Consider the following 22265-nt stretch of genomic DNA (forward strand, 5'->3'; position numbering starts at 1 on the left):
GACCGCCCTTTCACCCGGAAATAATTTACACAGCTGCCAAATACAGCAGCAATGGAGAAGCAGATTTATGGTGTGCAAACTTTGCGTCTTGTCTTATCTTATCTATGTCTGCATTGATTGTTACTTGCGCACCCAAAACAGTTATAGCCAGTAAATTTAAACAAATTGTACTGATTTCGTTGACATTGAAGGTTTATTTTACTTGATTTTAGCTTGCCAGCTAAACATTTCGGCTAAAAATTGCACTGGAAAGCACTCTCCTTAAGTCGACTGTAGTTCGGTGCACGTTGTTTTGTAAAGTTCTCTGTGTCGCACTTGTAAACATTAGGTTTTTGGTTGTAAAGATCGCTATTTTGCAAGGTTGTGCATTAGCCTGGTCGATTGGCTAACCGAAACGGAATTCATCCTGATCCCCTCTTTCGGGTTACGGTTTGTCACATAGATTTCCAAGTGTTAAATGCTTGGAGAAATAAATAAGATTTAAAGTTGTTGCCCTGCCCCTCTTTCAGGCAGCGAGCTCATGACCACATACTGAGTGAAACAATGCCCTCAATTCTTTTTAAATTTTTCCTCCAGTTAATTTAAATCACGTAAATCTTTCCGATATTGTTTAACTTAAGACTTCAACTAAATAATGGTTACTAATTACGATAAAATGCACTTTTAAAATAAGAGAAATAATCATAAAATAATAAATAAAAAAGTGGGGGGTCACGTGGAGGAGAGAAAGTAAATTAAAGATAAAGAACAAGACTCGTGCAGGATAATGATATCAGGATAATGATAATAATAAGCAGCGTCTGACAGTAAGTGATAGAATGTGTAAAACTAAAAGTACACCAGCCAATAGAAATAGAGTTTGATGGTAAAAGGATTTAACTAAAGGTCCTGTGTTTGTTATAAATGTCATAAAGTGGATGAATTAATAACATAGAAATAAATATTTATGTCATTTCAGATTTGCAGCTGGAAGGTGATCAAGACTGGAATTTCATATTTTGAAAGGACAGGCAGCTGAAACAGTGATAGGGTAGTTCTGTTAATTAAGGACAACATTAGTTCAGAAGGTCAAAATGTACAAATTAGTTCACATAGATATAGTAAGAGGTGAGAACCTGAAGGATCATGACTGAAGTACATAGACTGAGAATGTTTCCTCATTGGGAGAATTTGAAACTAATGGTTTCACTACTTTAAAGTTAGGAATCACCCATTTAAATCAGACAACAGGCAATTTTCTTTTCTCTCAGAAGTTACTGAGTACTTGGAACTCTCTTCGTAAAGGCAGTGGAGACAGGGTATTTGAAACTCTTTTGAGGTAGAGGTAGACAAGTGATTTTTAAGTAGGTGGGTGAAAGATTGAGTAGTAGATGGAAATACAGGTTTGAGGTGACAATCAGATCAGCCATGATCATATTTAATGGCAGAGCAGGCTTGAGGGGCTGAACAACGTGCCTACTTCATATATAACAGTATGGTTGCCAGCAGAGGAGTTCAATACTGAAAATACGATAAGTGTAAGGAAACAGAATTAATTAATGGTCTCAGGAAAAAAAATCCTCTATGCAACAGAACTAAACTTACACTCAGCTTGAGTCTCAGAAGTGTGGGTCTAAGATTGTCTTAAACTTAAAAGGCAATTACAAGTGTACTGCAAAAATATCTTAATAATAAGGAAACAAAGAAGCATTTAAGCAACTATTTAACTTAGGAAAGATACATTCCATTAAGAAAGCAAACTCTGAGAAGAGGACACCATCATAACTAAGGAAGTTCTGGATATGTTAAATTGAAAGAAAAAAAACAAATACTATGAAGATTATTCATAAGGTCATAAGATTGGACAGATGTTAAAAAACAAAAAAAAGAACTTAAGTCAGAGATAGAAATATATAAATAGGTGGCCAGAGTTTCTACAAACAGATGTGGCCAGTGACAATGTTCCTAGCTCTGGCAAAGATGTCCCAGGTTCAAGTCCCATCTGCTTTAAGGTGTATGATGATGCACTGCAACAGTTTTTTTTTTGTGATAAGAAGGTAACAAGTAACTAAAGTGGAGGCTAATCTCTTAAAGGGAAAGACTGGGAAATTTAAAAAAAAAGTAGAAGTGTTTAACAGATATTTTGGATCTCTTCACTGCAGGAGCCAAAAAAAACTGCCCAACATACTTGAAAATCAGCGAAGATGGAGGAACTTAAAACAATTACATTTATCAGGGAAACACGAGGAATAGTATAATGCAAGCTAACAAGTTTCTTATACCTAATGGCCAGTATCTTAGGGTATTAAAAAAAATGACTGCAGAGAAAGTGTCACCCCATTTCCCCCTTCAGTCAAAGCAAAATGCTCAGAGATGCAGTATAGTTTTACCTCCTCCATCTTTATTCTTGTCCCTGGAGGGAGAGACAGCAATTGTCCATGTGCACAGGGACATGAGTTCTTGGTCTTCCCTGAAAGAGCAGTTTCTCAATGAACTATATAGTCATTTTACAGGGAGGAGCATCCACATAAGGCAACATACATATTAGTTGGGTGAAAGAATATCAATAACCTAGACAAAGCCCTTTACTGTTATACAATGAATGTTCTTAACCTTGTTAACTGGATTCATACAATGGATGCTTTTCCCCTTATTAGCTGATCTTGCATACTGAATACTTCCAATATTGTTAAATGGCTCTATATAATGACTGCTTTTCTACCTTGTTAACCCATTACCCTTGTCTCCAGCACCCCATTATTCCCTGCAAGTTCTTATCTGATCTGAGTCATGCTCTGCTGAACCTCTTATTCCACGAAACTCAATTTAACTCTTTCCCTGCCTGCTTATACCCATACACATTCTCATTAGGAGATGCATTGCTTGGGATATTGCGAAATTCGCTACATTCAGGAACAGTTCCAGCAGCTCATCACAAATGTAACCCTTCTATTCAACGAAGGAAGGTAACAGACAACAGTAAACTAGGCCAGTAAACCTAGTGAGTCAAAGAAAAATGCTGGAATTCATAAAGGAACTTGAGTTCCTTTGGCAAGGATTCTGTGCCTGCAGGAAATGCCCCTCTGGGCAAATCACACCTTTCAGTCCAGCACCAAAGTCCAATATTCGAATACTGAGGTCCCATTCACCGAATATAGAGAGATTGGATCATAAACAGGAAGCAGAGAATAAGGATAATTGAGTAATATTTATGATTTGGAGGTGCCAATGTTCGACTGGGGTATAGAAAGATAAGCAAAGAGGAAACATGAGAAGTTGTTGGCAGATAGGATCAGGGAAAACCCTAAGCTTTCTGTGAGGAATAGAAGAGATAAAAGAATGACTGCACTAAGATTAGGGCCAATCAAAGACAGTAGTAGGAAATTGCGCATGGAGTCAAATGAGATAGATGTAGAGACAGCCCTAATAATTGTAGACCAGTGAGCCTTACTCCAGTTGTGGGTAGTGTTGGAAAAGGTTATAAGAGATAGGATTCATAATCATTTTGAAAGGAATAAGTTGATTAGGGATAGTTGACATGGTTTTGTGAAGGGTAGTTCGTGCCTCACAAACCTTATTGAGTACTTTGAGGTGACCAAACAGGTGGATGAGGGGAAAGTCGCTGATGTGTATATGAATTTCAATAAGGTGTTTGATAAGGTTCCCCACGGTAGATTATTGCACAAAATATGGAGGCATGGGATTGAGCATGATTTAGCGGTTTGGATCAGAAATTGGCTAGCTGAAAGAAGACAGAAGGTGGTGGTTAATGGGAAATGTTCATCTTGGAGTTCAGTTACTAGTGGTGTACCGCAAGGATCTGTTGTGGGTCCACTGCTGTTTGTCATTTTTTTTAAGAAACCAGGCTATAGTCCAACAGACTTATTTGGAAGCACTAGCTTTCAGAGTGCTACTCCTTCATCTGTTAGTTGTCGACTGATGAGGGAGCAGAATGCCAAAAGCCAGTGCTTCGAAAAAAACATGTTGGACTTTAATCTGGCATTGTGTGATTATTAATTGAGTAATTTTTAGGTTTGCAAGTTGTTGAGCGGTGTAGCATGGGGATCAGTGCTGGGCCTGATCTTCTACAAGCGATATCAATTACTTGGTTGAATGAAGTTAAATTTGCTGATGACATAAGATAGACAAAGTGAATTGTCAAAGAGTATAAAGAGTGGACAAAGGGATTTTGAGTAAGCAGGCAAAGAATTGACAGAGTATAAATGGAAAAACAAACTTCTCCACTTTGTTAGGCGGAATGGACAAGTAGTCTGTTATTCAACTGGCATGAGATAGCCAAACTCTTAAGATTCTAGTATATTAATCATAAAAGGTTAGTGTACTGGTACAGCAAGTAATTAAGAAGTCAAATGGAATGTTGGTGTTTATTGCAAGGAAAATAATTTAAAATGGGAAATTGTTGCTTTAGCTGTGAAGAGCATTGCTAAAGCTGCATTAATGCTGTTTTTGTTCATAGAGTCATAGAGATGTACAGCATGGAAACAGACCGTTCGGTCCAACCTGTCCACACCGACCAGCTATCCCAACCCAATCGAGTCCCAGCTGCCAGCACCCGGTCCATATCCCTCCAAACCCATATTCATATACCCATCCAAATGCCTCTTAAATGTTGCAATTGTACCAGCCCCCACCACATCCTCTGGCAGCTCATTCCATACACGTACCACCCTCTGCATGAAAAAGTTGCCCCTTCGGTCTCTTTTATATCTTTCCCCTCTCACCCTAAACCTATGCCCTCTAGTTCTGGACTCCCCAACCCCAGGGAAAAGACTTTGTCTATTTATCCTATCCATGCCCCTCATAATTTTGTAAACCTGTATAAGGTCACCCCTCAGCCTCCGATGCTCCAGGGAAAACAGCCCCAACCTGTTCAGCCTCTCCCTATAGTTCAAATCCTCCAACCCTGGCAACATCCTTGTAAATCTTTTCTGAACCCTTTCAGGTTTCACAACATCTTTCCGATAGGAAGGAGACCAGAATTGCACGCAATATTCCAACAGTGGCCTAACCAATGTCCTGTCCAGCCACAACATGGCCTCCCAACTCCTGTACTCAATACTCTGACCAATAAAGGAAAGCACACCAAACACCTTCTTCACTATCCTATCTACCTGCGACTCCACTTTCAAGGAGCTATGAACCTGCACTCCAAGGTCTCTTTGTTCAGCAACACTTCCTAGGACCTTTCCATTAAGTGTATAAGTCCTGCTAAGATTTGCATTCCCAAAATGCAGCACCTTGCATTTATCTGAATTAAACTCCACCTGCCACTTCCTGCCATTGGCCCATCTTGTCCAGATCCTGTTGTAAGCTGAGGTAACCCTCTTTACTGTCCACTACACCTCCAATTTTGGTGTCATCTGCAAACTTACTAACTGTACCTCTTATGTTCGCATCCGAATCATTTATGTAAATGACAAAAAGTAGAGGGCCCAGCACCGATCCTTGTGGCACTCCACTGGTCACAGGCCTCCAGTCTGAAAAACAACCCTCCACCACCACCCTCTGTCTTCTACCTTTGAGCCAGTTCTGTATCCAGATGGCTAGTTCTCCCTTTCTCGAAGAGAATGATTACATTAGAGGAGGTTCACTTGACTGATTTTGTGGCATGACAAGGTCATCTTATGAGGAAAGGTTTTAGCAAGGTAGCACAAGTTTAGAAGAATGAGGTGATCTTATTGAAGCAAATATTATCCTGAGAGAACTTGGTGTCAGTGCTGAGAAGATATTTCCCCTTGTGAGGCAGTCTAGAACCAAGGGTCAGAGTTTATAAATTAGGTTTCTCCCATTTAAGATTGAGTTAAGAAAGCATTTTTCTCTTGCAGGTTGTCAATCTGTGGAATTCTGTTTCCAGAGTAGTGCAAGCTGATCCATTGAATTTCTTCAACAAGAAATATAGGATTATTGGGGGTAGACAGGGAAGTTGAGATCCAATTCAGTTCAGCTATGATCTACATAAGATGCTCAAGGTATTGGATGACAAACCTCTGCTATGCCTTGTTTCCCTGTGTTTAGTATAGGGAACTCATCGGAAAGAAGTGCTGAGGTGACCTACATCCACACCCTGGATTTGCAGTGGTATTGGCAACACCACCATCATCATTCCCTGTTTATTACCAAGCCAGTTATCAAAGTCTTGCCTTAAATCACATGATTATGGGTTCAATTTGCACTCCATGGCAAGTACCATCTTTTGAATGAGACATTAACCAAATTCGGAGGTGCCGGTGTTGGACTGAGGTGTACAAAGTTAAAAATCACAACACCAGGTTACAGTTCAACAGATTTATTTGGAAGCACTAGCTTTCTGAGCTAGTGCTTCCAAATAAACCTGTTGAACTATAACCTGATGTTGTGTGGGTTTTAACATTAAACAGAGGCATCATCTGCTGCTCAGGTAGATGTATAAGGTACCATGGCCCAATTATCTACTTACATTTTTCTCACATTCTTCTCTCCATAGCAACATTCAAACTCCTGGAACCATAGGCACAAACAGAATTCAGAGAACATGCAACTGAACAGGCAGATTCTTGAACTGATCTTTGGGCACAAGGGAACAAAGGAGCTGATGAGTGCAGCCTTGAGGAGCCATATGGTCTCCTTCAACTATATTATGAGGTCTGTCCTACAAAGAACTCTGCTGAAACATTTGCTAATTAATCCAAGTTTAGGTCAGCATTTATGGTGTTTTACATTATCAAGACAGAGTCGATTAGTTAAGACTGAGATGAGGAACAAGCTCTTCCCTCAAGAGAATTGAGAATGTTTAGTCATGGAGATGTACAACACAGAAACATAACCCTTTGGTCCAACCCGTCCATATATTCGAACTTGATCAAGTCCCATTTGCCAGCACATGGTCCATATCCCTCTAAACCCATTCATTTGCCTCTTAAATGTTGCAATAGTACCAGCCTCCACCACTTCCTCTGGCAGCTCATTCCATACATGCACAACTCTCTGCATGGAAAGGTTGTCCCTTGGGTTCCTTTTACATCTCCCCACATCAGGGAAAAGACCTTGCCTATTTACCCTATCCATGCCCTTCACTCCTCAGTCTTTGGCGCTCCAGAGAAAACAGCCCTAGCCGATTCAACCTCTCCCTATAGCTCACTCCTCCAACCCTGGCAACATCCTTGTAAATCTTTTCTGAACCCTTTCAAGTTTCACAACATCCTTCTAATAGGAAGGAGACCAAAATTGCATGCAATATTCCAAAAGTGACCTAACAAATGTCCTGTACAGCCGCAACATGACCTCCCAACTCCTATACTCAATACTCTGACCAAAAGGAAAGCATACCATACAGCTTCTTCACTTGGGTGGAGACCTTATTCCTTATGGAAAGTATAGTTTCAGCATTTATTCCTAAAGGAGTAAAAGTAGAAGGTGTTGCTGCAACTGTACATGCAATTAGAGAGACCACACCTGGACCACATAGAATTTTGTTCCACTTACTGTGTGTTTCAAGACATCCAATACCACCACTCTGTTAAATGGACATTTTTCAAGATGTCACCATCTTACTGGAAGGATATATTGCTTTGGAGGTAGTTCAGAGGAAATTCACTCGATTGATTCCAGAGGTGAGGGCTTTGTCTTATGAAGAGAGTTTGAGCAGCTTAGACCTATACTCCCTGGAGTTTAGAAGAATGAGAGGAGATCTGATTGAAGTAGATAAAGATGCTAAAAGGGATTCACAAAGTAGACATGTTTCCTCGTGAGACAATCTAGTGCAGAAGATCATACTTTTAGATTAAGGGGTAGAAGATTTTAAAACAGATGATATGATGTTACCTCTTCCCAAAGAGTCATGAATCTGTGGAATTGAATACCCCCAAAGTACAGCGGATGCTAGGTCATTGAGAAAAAATTGAGGAGGTAGACAGCTTTGTATTTAATAAGGGGCTGAAGGGTTATGAACAGCAGGCAGGAAAGTAGAGTTGAAGCCAAGATGAGATCAGTCATGATTGTATCAAACGGCAGAGCAGGCTCAGAGGCTGAATTGCCTACTCCAGCTATAATGGCATAGGGGATAAAAAAAAGTGTTTGATGCTAATTAGTCATGATAACGCAATGCCAGCTGTTATTTAGAGATCTAACTTAAACAGTTATTAATTGAAAATAAAATGTATAAACCATACTTAAAATTTAACCAACATAAAAAATATTTATTGACAATAGAATAAAAGCAACAGGCAGCACAAAGGGAAAAAGTCAACTACACAGTACACTTTAGCAGATACACACAAAGTTTCATTGACAATACGATGGGAAAATGAGCTGAGAAAATATCAAATGTCACTGGTGCACAGAGTATGCTAAATTCAGTCATTTTGGAACATGATTAATATTGTTTATCGAAGTCGATCCCAGCGCCAGATGGTTGCATCATCACATACAGCGATAAGAATACTGCTATCTCTGCTAAAACTGGTTTGTCGTATGGCTGCAGTGCATTTTGGATAAGCCAACGTTGTACATCTAAAAAAAAACACAATTATAATATAAAATAGCTGAAAGCTTAATTACAATATCAAAAAGGTGCAACAGTCAACAGTGCTGGTATTTGCAAAAGCTAAGTTAGGAAATATACCTGGTTCTCTCCAGGATCTAAGCTCTAATTTCAGCTGGACAAAAATTATGACATTCCCTTACTCAAAATTCTAGAAGATCTCAGCTTCAAATCGGTGCAAGCAGTTTCTTCTCAAATAAGCAGCTAAGTAATTACAGCAACAGCATCCTGAGAGTGGCTTTACTTGCTGCTTCTCCAGGCAAGTTGCTGCCATCCATAAGGTTTTGAAGATGAGGGGGCAAATAATGAAATCTGCTTCATCTCCATTAATTAAGTTTCAAGGCAAATTAAGAAACTTCTAGAGAACAGACTCCAGGGAAAGTGATAGGCCCATGATTTAAAAATAAAATATCTGGATAACGACTTAATGATTTAACCGTCAACATCAGTGCAGAAGTAGATCTGCATCATTGTTTTCCAGGATTTGAACCCACTGAAAGACTTGGTGGGAGACCTTATTTCTGAAGGAAAGTACAGTTTCAGCATTTATTCCTAATGCAGTAAAAGTGTAAAAGTAGAAATCTTTGCAGCAACTGTGTAAGGAATTAGTGAGACCACACCTGGACCGCGTATAATTTTGTTCCACTTAGTGGAGGGATATATTGTTTTCAGTTGTTGCCTTGACTTTAGCCTAAGTTATTAAGGTAACAAGAAAATACTTACTTAGCCTTATGAGGATCTTCAACTTCAAGATCCCATACATAGAGCTTTCCAACTTGATTGCCTAAAGCCAGCATCTTTAAAGAGAGATTCAGATTTTAATAGATGAATAGTTTTAAATAAATAATTAACACAAGAGGGAAGATTAAGATAACGATGAGATCAACATATTTGAAGATGATATTAAAGAAATAATCAGATATTAGACACCATGGATATTGTGAGATTAAATACAAATCTCAGGATTCAGTAATTAATAGTAACAATCAACTCAACAAACAAGGAGATCCTAACATATGAAATGTCATGGAAAATTACTTGAATCAGAGTGGAGTAACAAAAAGCTACAGTACAGGAATATACTTTTTAATTATATGAACTGAATACTTGAAATATACTCCCATATTCTTCATTTTTACCTTCTGCCAGAAATCCATTGAAAATCGCATATACCATATATCACACTGACTATAATCGAATCTCCCCAGTATGGTCACATTTGATTCATTTGGTTTTATTCTATCAATGTCATCCTCCATTTTGCTAGGCTTCCAGCACACAATGGCATTTTCACAAGACTGAAACAGATAACAATTGTGCATCATTGCTTGTGGTATTTATATATACACACAATTTATTTGACCTACAATTGAATAAAACGTAATTGTCAAATTTCGTGACTTTTTTATAACACTACAACAATTTAAGTTTCAGAACCTTAATAACTTCATGGACTGAAAGAATAAACAGTAACAATTTCTGGAATAAACTGCTTTTCAAGATGAAAGAGGCAAGGAGAAACTATAGTCACAGAGTCATAGAGATGTACAGCATGGAAACAGACCCTACAGTCCAACTTGTCCATGCCAACCAGATATCCTAACCTAATCTAGTCCTATTTACCAGCACTTGGCCTGTACATCTCTAAACCCTTCCAGACGCCGTTTAAAGGTTGTAAATGTACCGGCCTCCATCGGCCTCCTCTGGCAGCTCGTTTCATATACGCACACCCCTGTGCCTGAAAAAGGTGGCCTTCAGGTCCCTTTTAAATCTTTCCTCTCTCACCCTAAACCTATGCTCTCTAGTTCTGGACTCCCCCACCCAGGAAAGAGATTTTATCTATTATCTTAACCATGCCCCTCATGATTTTATAAACCTCTAGAAGGTCACTCCTCAGCCTCCAATGCTCCAGGGAAAACTGCCCTAACTTATTCAGCGTCTCCCTATAGCTCAAATCCTCCAACCATGGCAACATTCTTGTAAATCTTTTCTGAACCCTTTTACGTTTCACAATATCCTTCCATTAGGAGAGAGACCAGAATTGCACACAGTATTCCAGAAGTAGCCTAACCAATGTCCTGTACAACCACAATATGACGTCCCAACTTGTATACTCAGTGCTCTGACAATAAAGGATAATGTACCAAACGCCTTCCTCACTATCCTATCTTCCTGCGATCTCACTTTCAAGGAGCTATGAATCTGGACTCCAAAGTTTATTTGTTCAGTAACACTCCCCTGGATCTTACCATTAAGTGTACAAATCTTGCCCTGATTTGTCTTTCCAAAATGCAGCACCTCACATTTATCCAAAGTATACACCCTCTGCCACTCCTCAGCCCATTGGCCCACCTGATCAAGGTCCCGTTGTACTCTGAGGTAACCTTCTTCACTGTCCACCACACCTCCAATTTTGGTGTCATTTGCAAACTTACTAAATATTCCTCCTACGTTCACATCCAAATTATTTATATAAATGACGAAAAGCAGTGGACGCAGCACCGATTCTTGTGACACACCACTAATCACAGGCCTCCCGCCTGAAACTCAACCCTCCACCACCACGCTCTGTCTTCTACCTTTGAACCAGTTTTGTATCCAAATGACACGTTCTCCCTGTATTCCATGAGATCTACCCTGGTAACCAGTCTACCATGAGGAACCTTGTTGAATGCCTTACTGAAATCCATAAACATCACATCCACCACTCTACCCTCATCAATCCTCTTTGTTACTTCTTCAAAAAACACTCAGTCAAGTTCATGAGACATGATTTCCCATGCATAAAGCCAGTTGACTATCCCTAATCAGTCCTTGCCTTTCCAAACACACGTAAATCCTGTCCCTCAGAATTGCCTCCTCCAACAACCAATGTAAGGCTCACTGGTCTCTCGTTCCCTTGCTTTTCCTTACTTCATAAGTTCCTTTTCATCAGAATCCTTAACACTATCACAGTCCTAGTCTATGTTTGGAAAGTTAAAATCCCCTAACATTACCATGTTTGTTTCAACTTACATCAGTTAATTAATTTCCATATTTATGGGAATCGACAAAGATAATTTGGAGAAGTTTTACAAAGCTTTTCTTATTGTGATTATACTGGAGAAAATTTTAAAGTTTGTGGTATGACATTATTGATGATTTGGTAGATTTGGTCATCCCAATATGGATTACACTTGTGTAGACCATATGTCTGCAGCTTGCCATCTTATCAGAAATAGCTCATGTTACATTTGGGGTTTGCTGTCAATTTAACACTCCTTTTCCTTCAATTAACCCCTTTACTTCAGGATATTACACCGACTGGCAGATTTGATTCCCATTTATCACAAGGCAGCAGATTATCAAGCAATGTTATGTCCTTTCTCCGAGGAAACAGCTTGTTAATGTTGTTTCTTCCTGAGGTTGGTTAATTTATAAGTCTCTTTTAATTACTTTGTAACAAAACTGATAGGTATAGGGAATGCTGGATGACTAGAGAAATTGAGGTTTTGGTTAAAAAGGAATCATATGTCAAGTATAGACAGCAGAGATTGAGTGAATCCTTAGAGTATAAAGGCAGTAAGAGGGAAATCAAAAGGGGGACACAAGATAGCTTTGGCAAATATGGTTAAGAAGAAACAAAAGGGATTCTACAAATACAAGAACAACAAAAGGGAGAATAAGGAGAGAATGGGTTCCCTCAAAGCTTAGCAAGGCAGCCTATGTGTGGAACCGTAGGAGATGGGAGAGATACTAAATGAGTACTGTACATCCAGTTCGTAGTGTGCAGAAGGACATGGAAGATACAGGATATGGGGAAATGGATGATGACCTCTTGAGAAATGGCCATATTACACAGAGGTGGTGCTGGATGTCTCAAAATGCATGAAGGTGGTTAAATCCCCAGGACCTGCTCAGGTGTACCCTACAACTCTGTGGGAAGCTTGGAAAGTGATTGCTGGACCCCTTGCTGAGATATTTGGATCATCCATAGTCACAGGTGAGGTGCCAGAAGACTGGCGGTTGACTAACGTGGTGCCACTATTTAAGAAAGATGGTAAGGAAAAGCTAGGACACTATAGACCAGTGAGCCTGACATCGGTGGTGGGCAAGTTTTTGGATGGACTCCTGAGGGACAGGAAGTACATGCGTTTGGATAGGCGAGGACTTATTAGGGATAGTCAACATGGCTTTGTGTATGGGAAATCATGTCTCATGAACTTGATTGAGTGTTTTGGAAGTTTAAAAAAAAAGGACTGATGAAGGCAGCGGTGGACGTGATCTAAATGGACTTGCAAGCGGGCATCAGAGCCGCCCTGCTTTTGCCACGGGACTATGCCTACATCAGGAAACGATAAGAATTCATTTTTGTGTTTTAAACAGCAGTCGCAGCTTTAAACCCGCAAAAACTCAGCAGCTGCCGGTCCGCCCACGTGACTGGGAGATAGGAGACAGAGGACAGAGAATCCACACTAGACCAACATTACCCATGACTCATGGACCAAAACTCCGGAATTAATTAAATATGGAAACCCATCTCCTAATCACATCAAAACACTGACTGAAACACACCCATACCCATCGATACGGAGCCATCCTGACACAAAGGACAGGCATCCACCAGACAGGAACAGACAGACCAATACACACCAACACCCCAAGGGAACAAAGGGGGGGTGCTAGCCCCTGCCCTCACAGAGAGAGACAAGCAGATAATACCCGGACCCGTTTTACATAAACCAATTAGCACCCTATTGTGCGTGCCCTGCAACTCTCCTGGGACGGCAGGAAACAGCCTATTCGCACCTACTCCAGTGATGATGGGGAACTATCATCCCATTCATCCTCAAATCCCACACATCCCGACAACTAAAAGTATATAATATGAAGCTGCGCGCGAGATCAGGAGAGCAGCCGAGATTCGGACCTCGGTTGGTCTCCGCCAGCGTTACTGTAGTAATAAACGTTACCGATTGTTGAACCGCACTCTGGGCTCGGACTGATATCATTTCATCCGCGCGAACAGACTTTAGTAAGGCCTTCGTCAGGGTCCTCATGGTAGACTGGGTAGCAAGGTTAGAGCACATGAAATACAGGGAGAACTAGCTATTTGGTTACAGAACTGGCTCAAAGGTAGAAGACAGAGGGTGATGGTGGAGGGTTGTTTTTCAGACTGGAGGCCTGTGACCAGCAGTGTACCCCAAGGATTGGTGCTGGGTCCACTGCTTTTCGTCATTTATATAATCGGTTTGGATGTGAAATAGGAGGTATAGTTAGTAAGTTTGCAGATGACACCAAGATTGGAGGTGTAGTGGACAGCGAAGAAGATTACCTCAGAGTACAACAGGATCTTGATCAGATGGTCTTCCACCTATCGGAAGGATGTTGCGAAATTTCCTTCTGATAGGTGGGTTCAGAAAAGATATTGCCGGGTGGAGGGTTTAAGCTACAGGGAGAGGCTGAATAGACTGGGGCAGTTTTCCCTGGAGGCTGAGGGGTTTATAAAATCACCAAGGACATGGATAGGGTGAACAGACAAGGTGTTTTCCCTGGGTTACATAGTTTCGGTTTTATCTTGAAAACACAGCCCTACCCTTGATCCAACCAAAACTATGAATACGATACATGGACAACAATTTGTCATCATCAAACATACTAGACTGAGGCAGCCGAGAAGGCCTATTTTGACAGACCCTCGTTGGTCAAACTACAGCGGATTATGGCACTGCGGTCTGCATTAAATTCCGTGCTCATGCAGACGGCAAAGAAGGAGCAGGCCTTTGCAAAGCAAAGGTTTTACGAGCATGGTGACAAGCCAGGCAAATAATTAGCCTATCTTGCCAGAAAGAGGAGTGCCCCACAAGCCATTACAGCTATTAGGGACGGGTCCGGGAACCTAACATGGGATTCTAAAAAGATTAATGTGGCGTTCCAGAGATTTTACTTTAAGTTATACCCATTTGAGAATTGTGAGGAGGGGCAGGCCAAAATGGAATTTTTTTTTCGGGATCTCAAGCTCTTGCGTGTGACTCCCGAACAACAGTTCTTTCTCAATCCCTATTACCAGAGCAAGAGGTGCAGGAAGCTGTGAGGCAGCTCCAGAGTGGAAAGGCGCCCAGTCCTGATGGACTTCCCAGTGAATTCTAAAAGGAATTTATAATTATACTGTCAGGCCCAATGCTCAACATGTTTAATGATTCATACAGTCATGATTGTCTCCCACCATCTCTGAGAGGGGCCAATATTTCACTTATCCTTGAAAAAGGGAAGGACCCAGAAGACTGTGCTTCGTACAGGTCCATCTCGGTCTTAAATGTGGACTTTAAAATCTTCTCGAAGACTCTCTTGTTAAGGCTGGAGACTCTGTTACCTTCTATTATTAAAGAGGATCAGATGGGCTTTATAAAGGGTCGCAGAACCTCCAATAACGTTTGGAGGCTGCTTAATGTAATTCAAACATGCGAACAGCAGTCAATACAGGGATTGGCGATTTCTTTAGATGCAGAGAAGGCATTTGACATAGTTGAGTGGCCGTACCTTTTCTATACTCGAGAGCGGTTTGGTTTGGGCGAAGTCATCATAAGATGGGTAAAGGTTCTCTACGGTGGCCCTCTCGCAGCAGGGTCATCAACTGGGTACGATCAAGCAAATTTAAATATTTTTAGGGGCAGCCGGCACGGCTATCCCCTTTCAGCATTGCTTTTTATGTTGGTGATTGAACCACTGACAGAGGCTATTCGTGGGGATCCCAATATATCAGCTCCAGAAGAGGGTGTCAAAATTATGTAAGATTTTGTTGTATGCAGACAATGTCCTAATTTTTTGACAAATCCAGCAGTTTCAGTGCCTCGCCTGATACAATGCATTCATGCGTTTGGCACTTTTTCAGGATACAAGATTAATTTTGCAAGATCAGAGGCTATGCCTATCGGTGGTCTTACGAAGGAACTAGCTCAAGGGCAACTTTAGATTCCCATTTAGGTAGTCACAGGGGGTTTTTGTGTATTTGGGCATATTCATTACTCCAGTTCTGGATTGGCTGTTCAAAGCCAATTTTATCCAATTATTTGAAAAAATTAAACAAGATCTTCAAAGATGGGAGGCACTTCCAGTCTCGTGGTTGGGTCGGATAGCGCTTATTAAGATGTATATTCCCCTTCGTTTGCTATACCCTATACGGATGCTCCCCCTGATTTTCAATAAACTGGTTTAGCTCCTCGATTGTGCATCGTAAGCGCCCCCTCATTAAATTAACCAAACTGCAGTTGCCTCACAGATTGGGGGGAGTGGACCTTAAAGACATTAAAAATACCAATTTTAAGCTCGCTTTTGTCCTGTGTGAGTGATTGGGTTTGTGGAGATCCTCTTTCAATATGGTAGCTATGAAAGCCTCCCAGGCAAAGTGCCCCCTTACGAGTTTGCTGTTTTTGGACAAAATGAGGACAGTTAGGGAATATTGCTATAACTCAATAGTCATCAATATTGTTAGAGCATGGAGGTCAATTCGGCAGAGGGAAGACAATGTTGGCAAAACATTTTTGTTTACACCTTTAGTGAGTACGCCGGGTTTTCAACCGGGCATGATAGATTCAGAATTTAAACGTTGGGCAGCTAGGGGTGTGTCTCACATGGGCAATTTATTTGAGGGAGACGTAATGATGTCCTTCGATCAGTTACTACAGAAGTACGAATTATATAATAGAGACCTCTTTAGTTTTTTTTCAAGTTAGGAATTTTATTCAAAAAAAGACCACACTTTTGACGGATCCCTGCAAATCCAACATAGAGAGGGGGCGTGCTAAGTGTACACTCTCTGTCAGTACTTTATATCATTGTTTTTGGGAGGTGCCACCTTAGATGAGTTTGATTGACTGTGCAGGATGTGGGAAAGAGAGCTGGGTGTTGAAGTCTCCTCAGAGGCATGGGAGGATATTTGGGAGAATGCAAGGAAGATATAAATTTGTAATAGGACCCATGCTTCACAGGTGAAGATTCTCCACAGGGTCCACTTGGCTCTGGACCGTTTGTCAAAATTTAAACCAGGGGTATCTTCAGCTTGTCCCAAGCGCAAGGTCTGCACGGGCACTCTTACCCATTGTCTTTGGTCTTGCGATAGGTTTCAAACATGTTGGGAGTGCTGTGCGGGCACAATACAGAGGATTTTGGGTGTAAGGGTGGACCCTATCTCTCTCTTTTTGGGCCTGTCCACCGTATTTCCTGCAGATGCGCATTAGAAAAACTTTTCAATATTCTCACGTTCTGTGCAAGAAAGAATATCTTGCTCGGTTGCATATCTGAAAAAAACCCCGGGCCTGTCGGTTTGGCGGAAGATTGTTATGGAGCACATTCCTCTGGATTTTCTCACAAATATGGTACATCACAAAAGTGAGAATTTTTACAACACATGGCAGCGCGTTTTGAAATACCTTGACACAGATTTATCTGCCATACTAAAAAGGGCTTTTACATAGCCATAACGGTTGTGTTTTATGAGTCCAATATCCAGGGAGGAAGAACTGTGAACGTATGAGCGTTTTATTTGGCTGGGCTGAGTTATTACTATTTATTAGTTTGTTGTTGATTATTTATTTAGTTAAATAGCCAGTTTGGGTTTTTTTAAAATTCTATATATGTTTACACATTCGTACATGAGGGTGGGTTGGGGATTTGTTTTTTATTTGGATATTTTTTGTACTGTTTTGAATTATACTGTTTTGTACTTGTAATATTAAAAAAATCTATTTTTTCAATTAAAATATATTTTAAAAAAACATACTAGACTGGGAGAAACATACCACCTAATTGACAGTATACTCACTGGCATCAAATTTACCAGGGAGAAAGAGAATAACCACTAACTTGCATTCCTAAATGTTACCATAGAACGGATGATCAACGGAGGATTTACAACCAAAGTAGACAGGAAACCCACCCACACCAAACAGAGCCTCAATTACAATAGCAACCACCTCAACGTCCACAACTGGAGCTGTGTCAAGACCCTATTCAAAAGAGTCGTGACACACTGCAACACAATTGTGCAAAGAGGAGGAACACTAACAATGGATACTTGATCAGCTTTGTTCGCTGATGCCCGTCCAAGAGACAATACCAAGAAGACAATGTACCTACCAACACACTGACTACCTTACGCTATGTGAAGAACATATCAGAATTAACTACTAGGCTGTTACGACCACTAGGTATTATGGTGGAACACCAACCTACAGCCACACTATGCCAGCTATGTACCAAGCTTAAGGACCCCATAACTACAGCATGCAGGACGAACAAAGTATACAAAATCCCTTGCAACAACTACTATATCAGACAAACAGGTAGAAACCTAGTCATCCGCCTTCACAGACACCAACTGGCTACTAAACGACATGATCCACTCTCCCTCCATTCTGTGTACACAGACCAAGAGGGCCATCAATTCAACTATGACAAAGTTACTATCCTAGGACAGGCTAACAAGACATGTGCAAAATAATTCTTGGAAGTCTGGTTTTCAACCAAAAAGGCCATCAACAAACACAGAGATAGATCCAGTGTACAAACTGCTGCAGAGAAGACCCAGAAGTGATACTCATCTCAACAGACTGAACCAGATAAAAACCAAGGGGGACGGAACAACAGCGCTTCATGGAAGTCGCACTGATAATGTTACCTAGTATGGAGCAAACCAACTACCTCATCCACAATCAGAGCTACACATCTTTGTTAAAACCTAAAGGGTTTGCTTCAGTTAAGCTAATGGCTGCTTTGGAAAGGCAGTTAATTAGCCTCGTAACTCACCACTCTTGCCCCAAACCACAACTAAACCACCTTGGACCACTTGCACCCCCTGATCCCCCGTCAACGATACAGTCTCTAGTCTGAATCTCACTCCATGCTCCATGCCTGAAGCAATAAATCCCTTTCCTGCAGCCGACATCCTACCCTACCAGCAAACCTGAAAGGGCCATCTTCCCTGCCACGAGACTCAACACAGCTCCTCTCCCTCCTGCCTGATCAGACTCAACACACTCTTCTTCTCACTGGACTCAATCACCCTTTCCATCCCTCCCAGGAATCTTCTATTCCCTCTTGGAATCTTGGCTCCCTGACAACCTGTCACACCGTAATCCCTTTCACAGGAGCTAACAAAGTGACTGTCTGTGCTGCTAAACATTTAAATAATAGAATGCAGTGTGAAGAAGAAGAAATGGTTTGCTTTATCCCCAACTACCCTGCACTACAAGGAAACTGTGGATTTCAGGTAAGTTCTACATTTCTAAAGGAACCAGAATCAGACTGTTGGGCAGAAATAAAGCTTACTCCTTGACACTCCGTGGAATATCTGGGTCAACTTAACAAATGGAAACAAAAATATTTACCTTAGATAATATTAAATCTCCAAGCCAGCGCACACAGTCCACATAATTCCTATGTATGTCCCTTGTGGAGAAATCTGGAAAATGGATTTTCTGAGACACAAATGGCCTATAAGCAAAAAAGACAACAAAAACAACTCAAGTTCCACCTCTCCTCCAAACTAATCAGACTAAATCCTGAGCATAGAATTTTGCATCACTAACAAAAAGGCGTGTGGTTATACAATGGTTTATCAAAAAGCACGAACATTTTCAAACCCAATTAATTAACTTGAAATACAATAAGAATCAAAGACGAAAGGAACAGTAAGTTTGTTTACTGTTAAAATATCCAAGACAGTAATGATAATCAGTTTGAGTACTGTCAGCCAGTAAATTAGGTTAGAGAGAAAACATCTGCAGATGCTGGAATCCCAAATCGACAGGCAGGAGGCTAGAACAACACAGCAATCTGGACAGCTTCAGGAGGTGCTGATAGCTAATAGTGGGGACAGCTAAGACACGTAGAGTGTACAACCAAGTTGGTCAATGGGAAGAATGAATCCGGTTGGTGGCGGGGAAGAGTGAAAGGGAGCGGGAGGGGCTGGGAAGGGAGGTTATTTGAAATTGGAGAACTCAATGTTGAGTCCTCCAGGCTGTAGACTGCCCAGGCAGAAGATGAGGTATTGTTCCTCAATTTGCTATTTGATTCATTAGGCATTGGAGGAGCCCAAAGATGGTCGTATAGGGAAAGGGAGTAGGAAGGGAAATTAAAAGAGGCGATGACTGGGAGGTCCGATCAGCCCCTGTGGACCCACTGAGAAGCCTTACTAACCGTTCCCTAAGTTTACGTTTGGTTTCCCCAACGTAGAGAAGACCACATCAGGAGCACCTGATGCAGTAAACTAGGTTGGAAGAGAAGCAGGTGAACCTCCCTAGACCTCTACTGTAGACTTGATATCAGCTGCCTCAATTTCTCCACCCACCTCATGCCCTCCAAATGTGCAGCGCTCCAGTATATCTGCACGAACCCCTGGTTCACCATCAAAATCACTAACAAAGGCAGGGCTGTGGTACAGCGGAGAACAGACCTCTCTGTCGCAGAGGCCAAACGCCAACTCTCCGACACCTATTTCTCCCGTGCACACGACTCCACCATGACCCATCATGCCGAAATCACTCACACTGTCCATGCTGTCACTGCCTCTGGTGATCTCCCCTCCACTACCTTCAAACTCATAGTCCTCCAGCCCGCACCGCCCAGTTCTACCTGCACCCAGAATCACAAGCCCAACTACCCCGGTCGACCCACCGTGTCGGCATGCTCTTGCCCCACTGAACTCATTGTGCCCTACCTAGACTCTATCCTTTCCCACCTTGGTTCAAGCACTTTCCACCTACATCCACAACACCAACCACGCCCTCCGTCTCCTCAGTAACCTCCAGTTCCCCGGTCCCAGCATTTTACCTTCACTAGGGACATGCAGTTCTTATACACGTCCACACCCCACTAGGATGGCCTCCAGGCCCTCCGCTTCCTCTCCAACAGACCCATCCAGTCCCCCACTACCCTGCTCCGTCTCGCCAAACTGGTCCTCACCCTCAATAACCTTTCCTTTAACTCCTTCCATTTCCTCCATATCCAGGGGGTAGGTCATGGGCATCCAGACGGGCCCCAGCTATGCCTGCCTCTTTGTCGGCTACATCGAACAGTTCCTCTTCAGTACCTACATTGGCACTGTGCCCCAATTCTTCCACTGTTATATCAATGACTGCACCAGTGCAGCATCCTGCACCCAGGCTGAACTGTAGCAGTTCATCAACTTCACCCATCTGCTCCAGGTGGTATCTAAGTGACATCGCTAAACAGGTCAATTGGAGAATATCTATTTACGCATTTTAGCGAGGGACTCTGGATAGCAAAAGCAGTGGTTTTCTGTTCTTTAAATTAGAGCTGCTGCTGGGTTGTACAGTGCAATACCAACTAAAATCACTTGACCTACAACAGATCAAGGATGAAACTTGGAATACTTCACAGATACATCACAGCTACTAATTATGTCTGAAACATCAAAAAAAGTAGATGCAAAGTATATTTAATGGAAAAAGAGTAAAACATTAAAGTCCATAAGTCTTTTGATAAATTTAACTTTAGATTTCCATCTGTAACATTATATAGCAATTTAAAATGGAGCAGGTTAAACCGAGTGTAAAAAGAGGATCAAGATCTACCTATTTCTGTAAAAATGTAGGTACAATTTCTCTAGAATGCAGATGAGAAATGCACGATTGTGCTAGCAACTTTCATTAAGCATATGAATTCATAATAGAAGAGTTGCTACTACAAATAGGGTACATGCATTAAGTTAAGACATAGACAGAATTTAAAAGTCCTCATTCCAAGTCATCCATGACTTGGTTGGTGCAAGATAAAGTAGTCCATTTATATAAATTGCTGCATTAATGTTAATATTTACACAGATTGCATTTTTAGTGCGAATTAAAATGGAAGATCTGAACCAGAAAGTTTTTGCTATCCTACTAGAATTTGTTCAGGGTCAGAAACAGGAGGATGTGACTATGAATGAGGCAGAAAGACAGATCCAGGAGGAAGTGCTGCAGGAACATGAACCTTTGAGTTTCCCAACAGATTTGAGAATCTTGCTCCTGATGTGGGTGAGATTGGGCGGAGTAGGGAGAATGAGCAAACTGACCATAGCACCATGGTACAGGGAGTTATTCAAATGGTAGTGTTGGTGGTGATGGTGGTGGTGGTGGTGGTGGTGGGTGAAGAAAAGAGAAATGTAGTTGTAAATGGAATAGCACAATCATGGGAACAGACACTTCTGCGGCCAGTTTCAAAAATCCTAAAGGCTGTGTTACCTGCTTAGTGCCCAGGTTCAGGATATCTCAATTTGGGGTGCAGAGAAATTGAAGTGGGATGGGAAGATCCTGTTGTCATGGACTATGTAGATTCTAATGTTATAGGGAGAATGAAGAAAGAGAGGTTCTACTGGAAGAACATGAGCAGCTTAGACCTAAATTAAAAAGCAGAATCAGAAAGCTAATAATCTCTGGATAATTAACTGAGCCATAAACTAACCCACACAGGGTCAACAAGAATAAAGATAAAAGTGCGTGGATTTGTATGGGAAAAATGAATACAATTTCATGGATATTGGGAAGGAAAGAGCTGTTCCAATGGGACAGGCTCCAACTCAATAATGCTGTATCCAAATCCTGCAAATTGCATAACCAGGGCTGTAGATAGGACTTTAATCTAAATAGTGGAGGATGGGTTTAGTTGCATCGGAAGTTAGAAAAGCAAAAGATACAAGGACAAAGTAGAATTGCAGGTTAGTGATGGGGTTGATTGTTACTAGAAAATACAAAGGGAAGAATGTGAG

The 22265-nt window shown here is 41.3% G+C and overlaps 1 protein-coding gene and 1 long non-coding RNA gene across 4 annotated transcripts in view; one reads left to right on the forward strand and one right to left on the reverse strand.

The window, feature by feature from the left end:
* Positions 1–41: 41 nt before the first annotated feature.
* LOC122550607 lies at positions 42–18868 on the forward strand. 2 transcript variants are annotated; one of them, XR_006311898.1, is made up of 4 exons: positions 42–70; positions 959–1134; positions 6464–6621; positions 17384–18868. It is a non-coding gene; the product is annotated as an uncharacterized LOC122550607 (long non-coding RNA). The 2 variants fall into 2 exon arrangements; XR_006311897.1 differs by lacking the exon at positions 42–70 and having other exon boundaries at positions 97–1134.
* eed (embryonic ectoderm development) overlaps positions 8154–22265 on the reverse strand; it is a 42582-nt gene continuing 28470 nt past the window's right edge. For both annotated transcript variants that reach the window (XM_043691574.1, XM_043691573.1), the window contains 4 exons: positions 18883–18988; positions 9658–9816; positions 9242–9315; positions 8154–8487 (listed from right to left, as the gene is read on the reverse strand). In XM_043691574.1, coding sequence (XP_043547509.1) covers positions 8361–8487; positions 9242–9315; positions 9658–9816; positions 18883–18988 — 466 coding nt within the window. In that variant the 3' untranslated portion in view covers positions 8154–8360. The remainder of the gene's footprint in view (positions 8488–9241; positions 9316–9657; positions 9817–18882; positions 18989–22265) is intronic.

Source organism: Chiloscyllium plagiosum, chromosome 6 (genome assembly GCF_004010195.1).
Source record: "Chiloscyllium plagiosum isolate BGI_BamShark_2017 chromosome 6, ASM401019v2, whole genome shotgun sequence".
Classification (NCBI taxonomy): Eukaryota; Metazoa; Chordata; class Chondrichthyes; order Orectolobiformes; family Hemiscylliidae; genus Chiloscyllium; species Chiloscyllium plagiosum.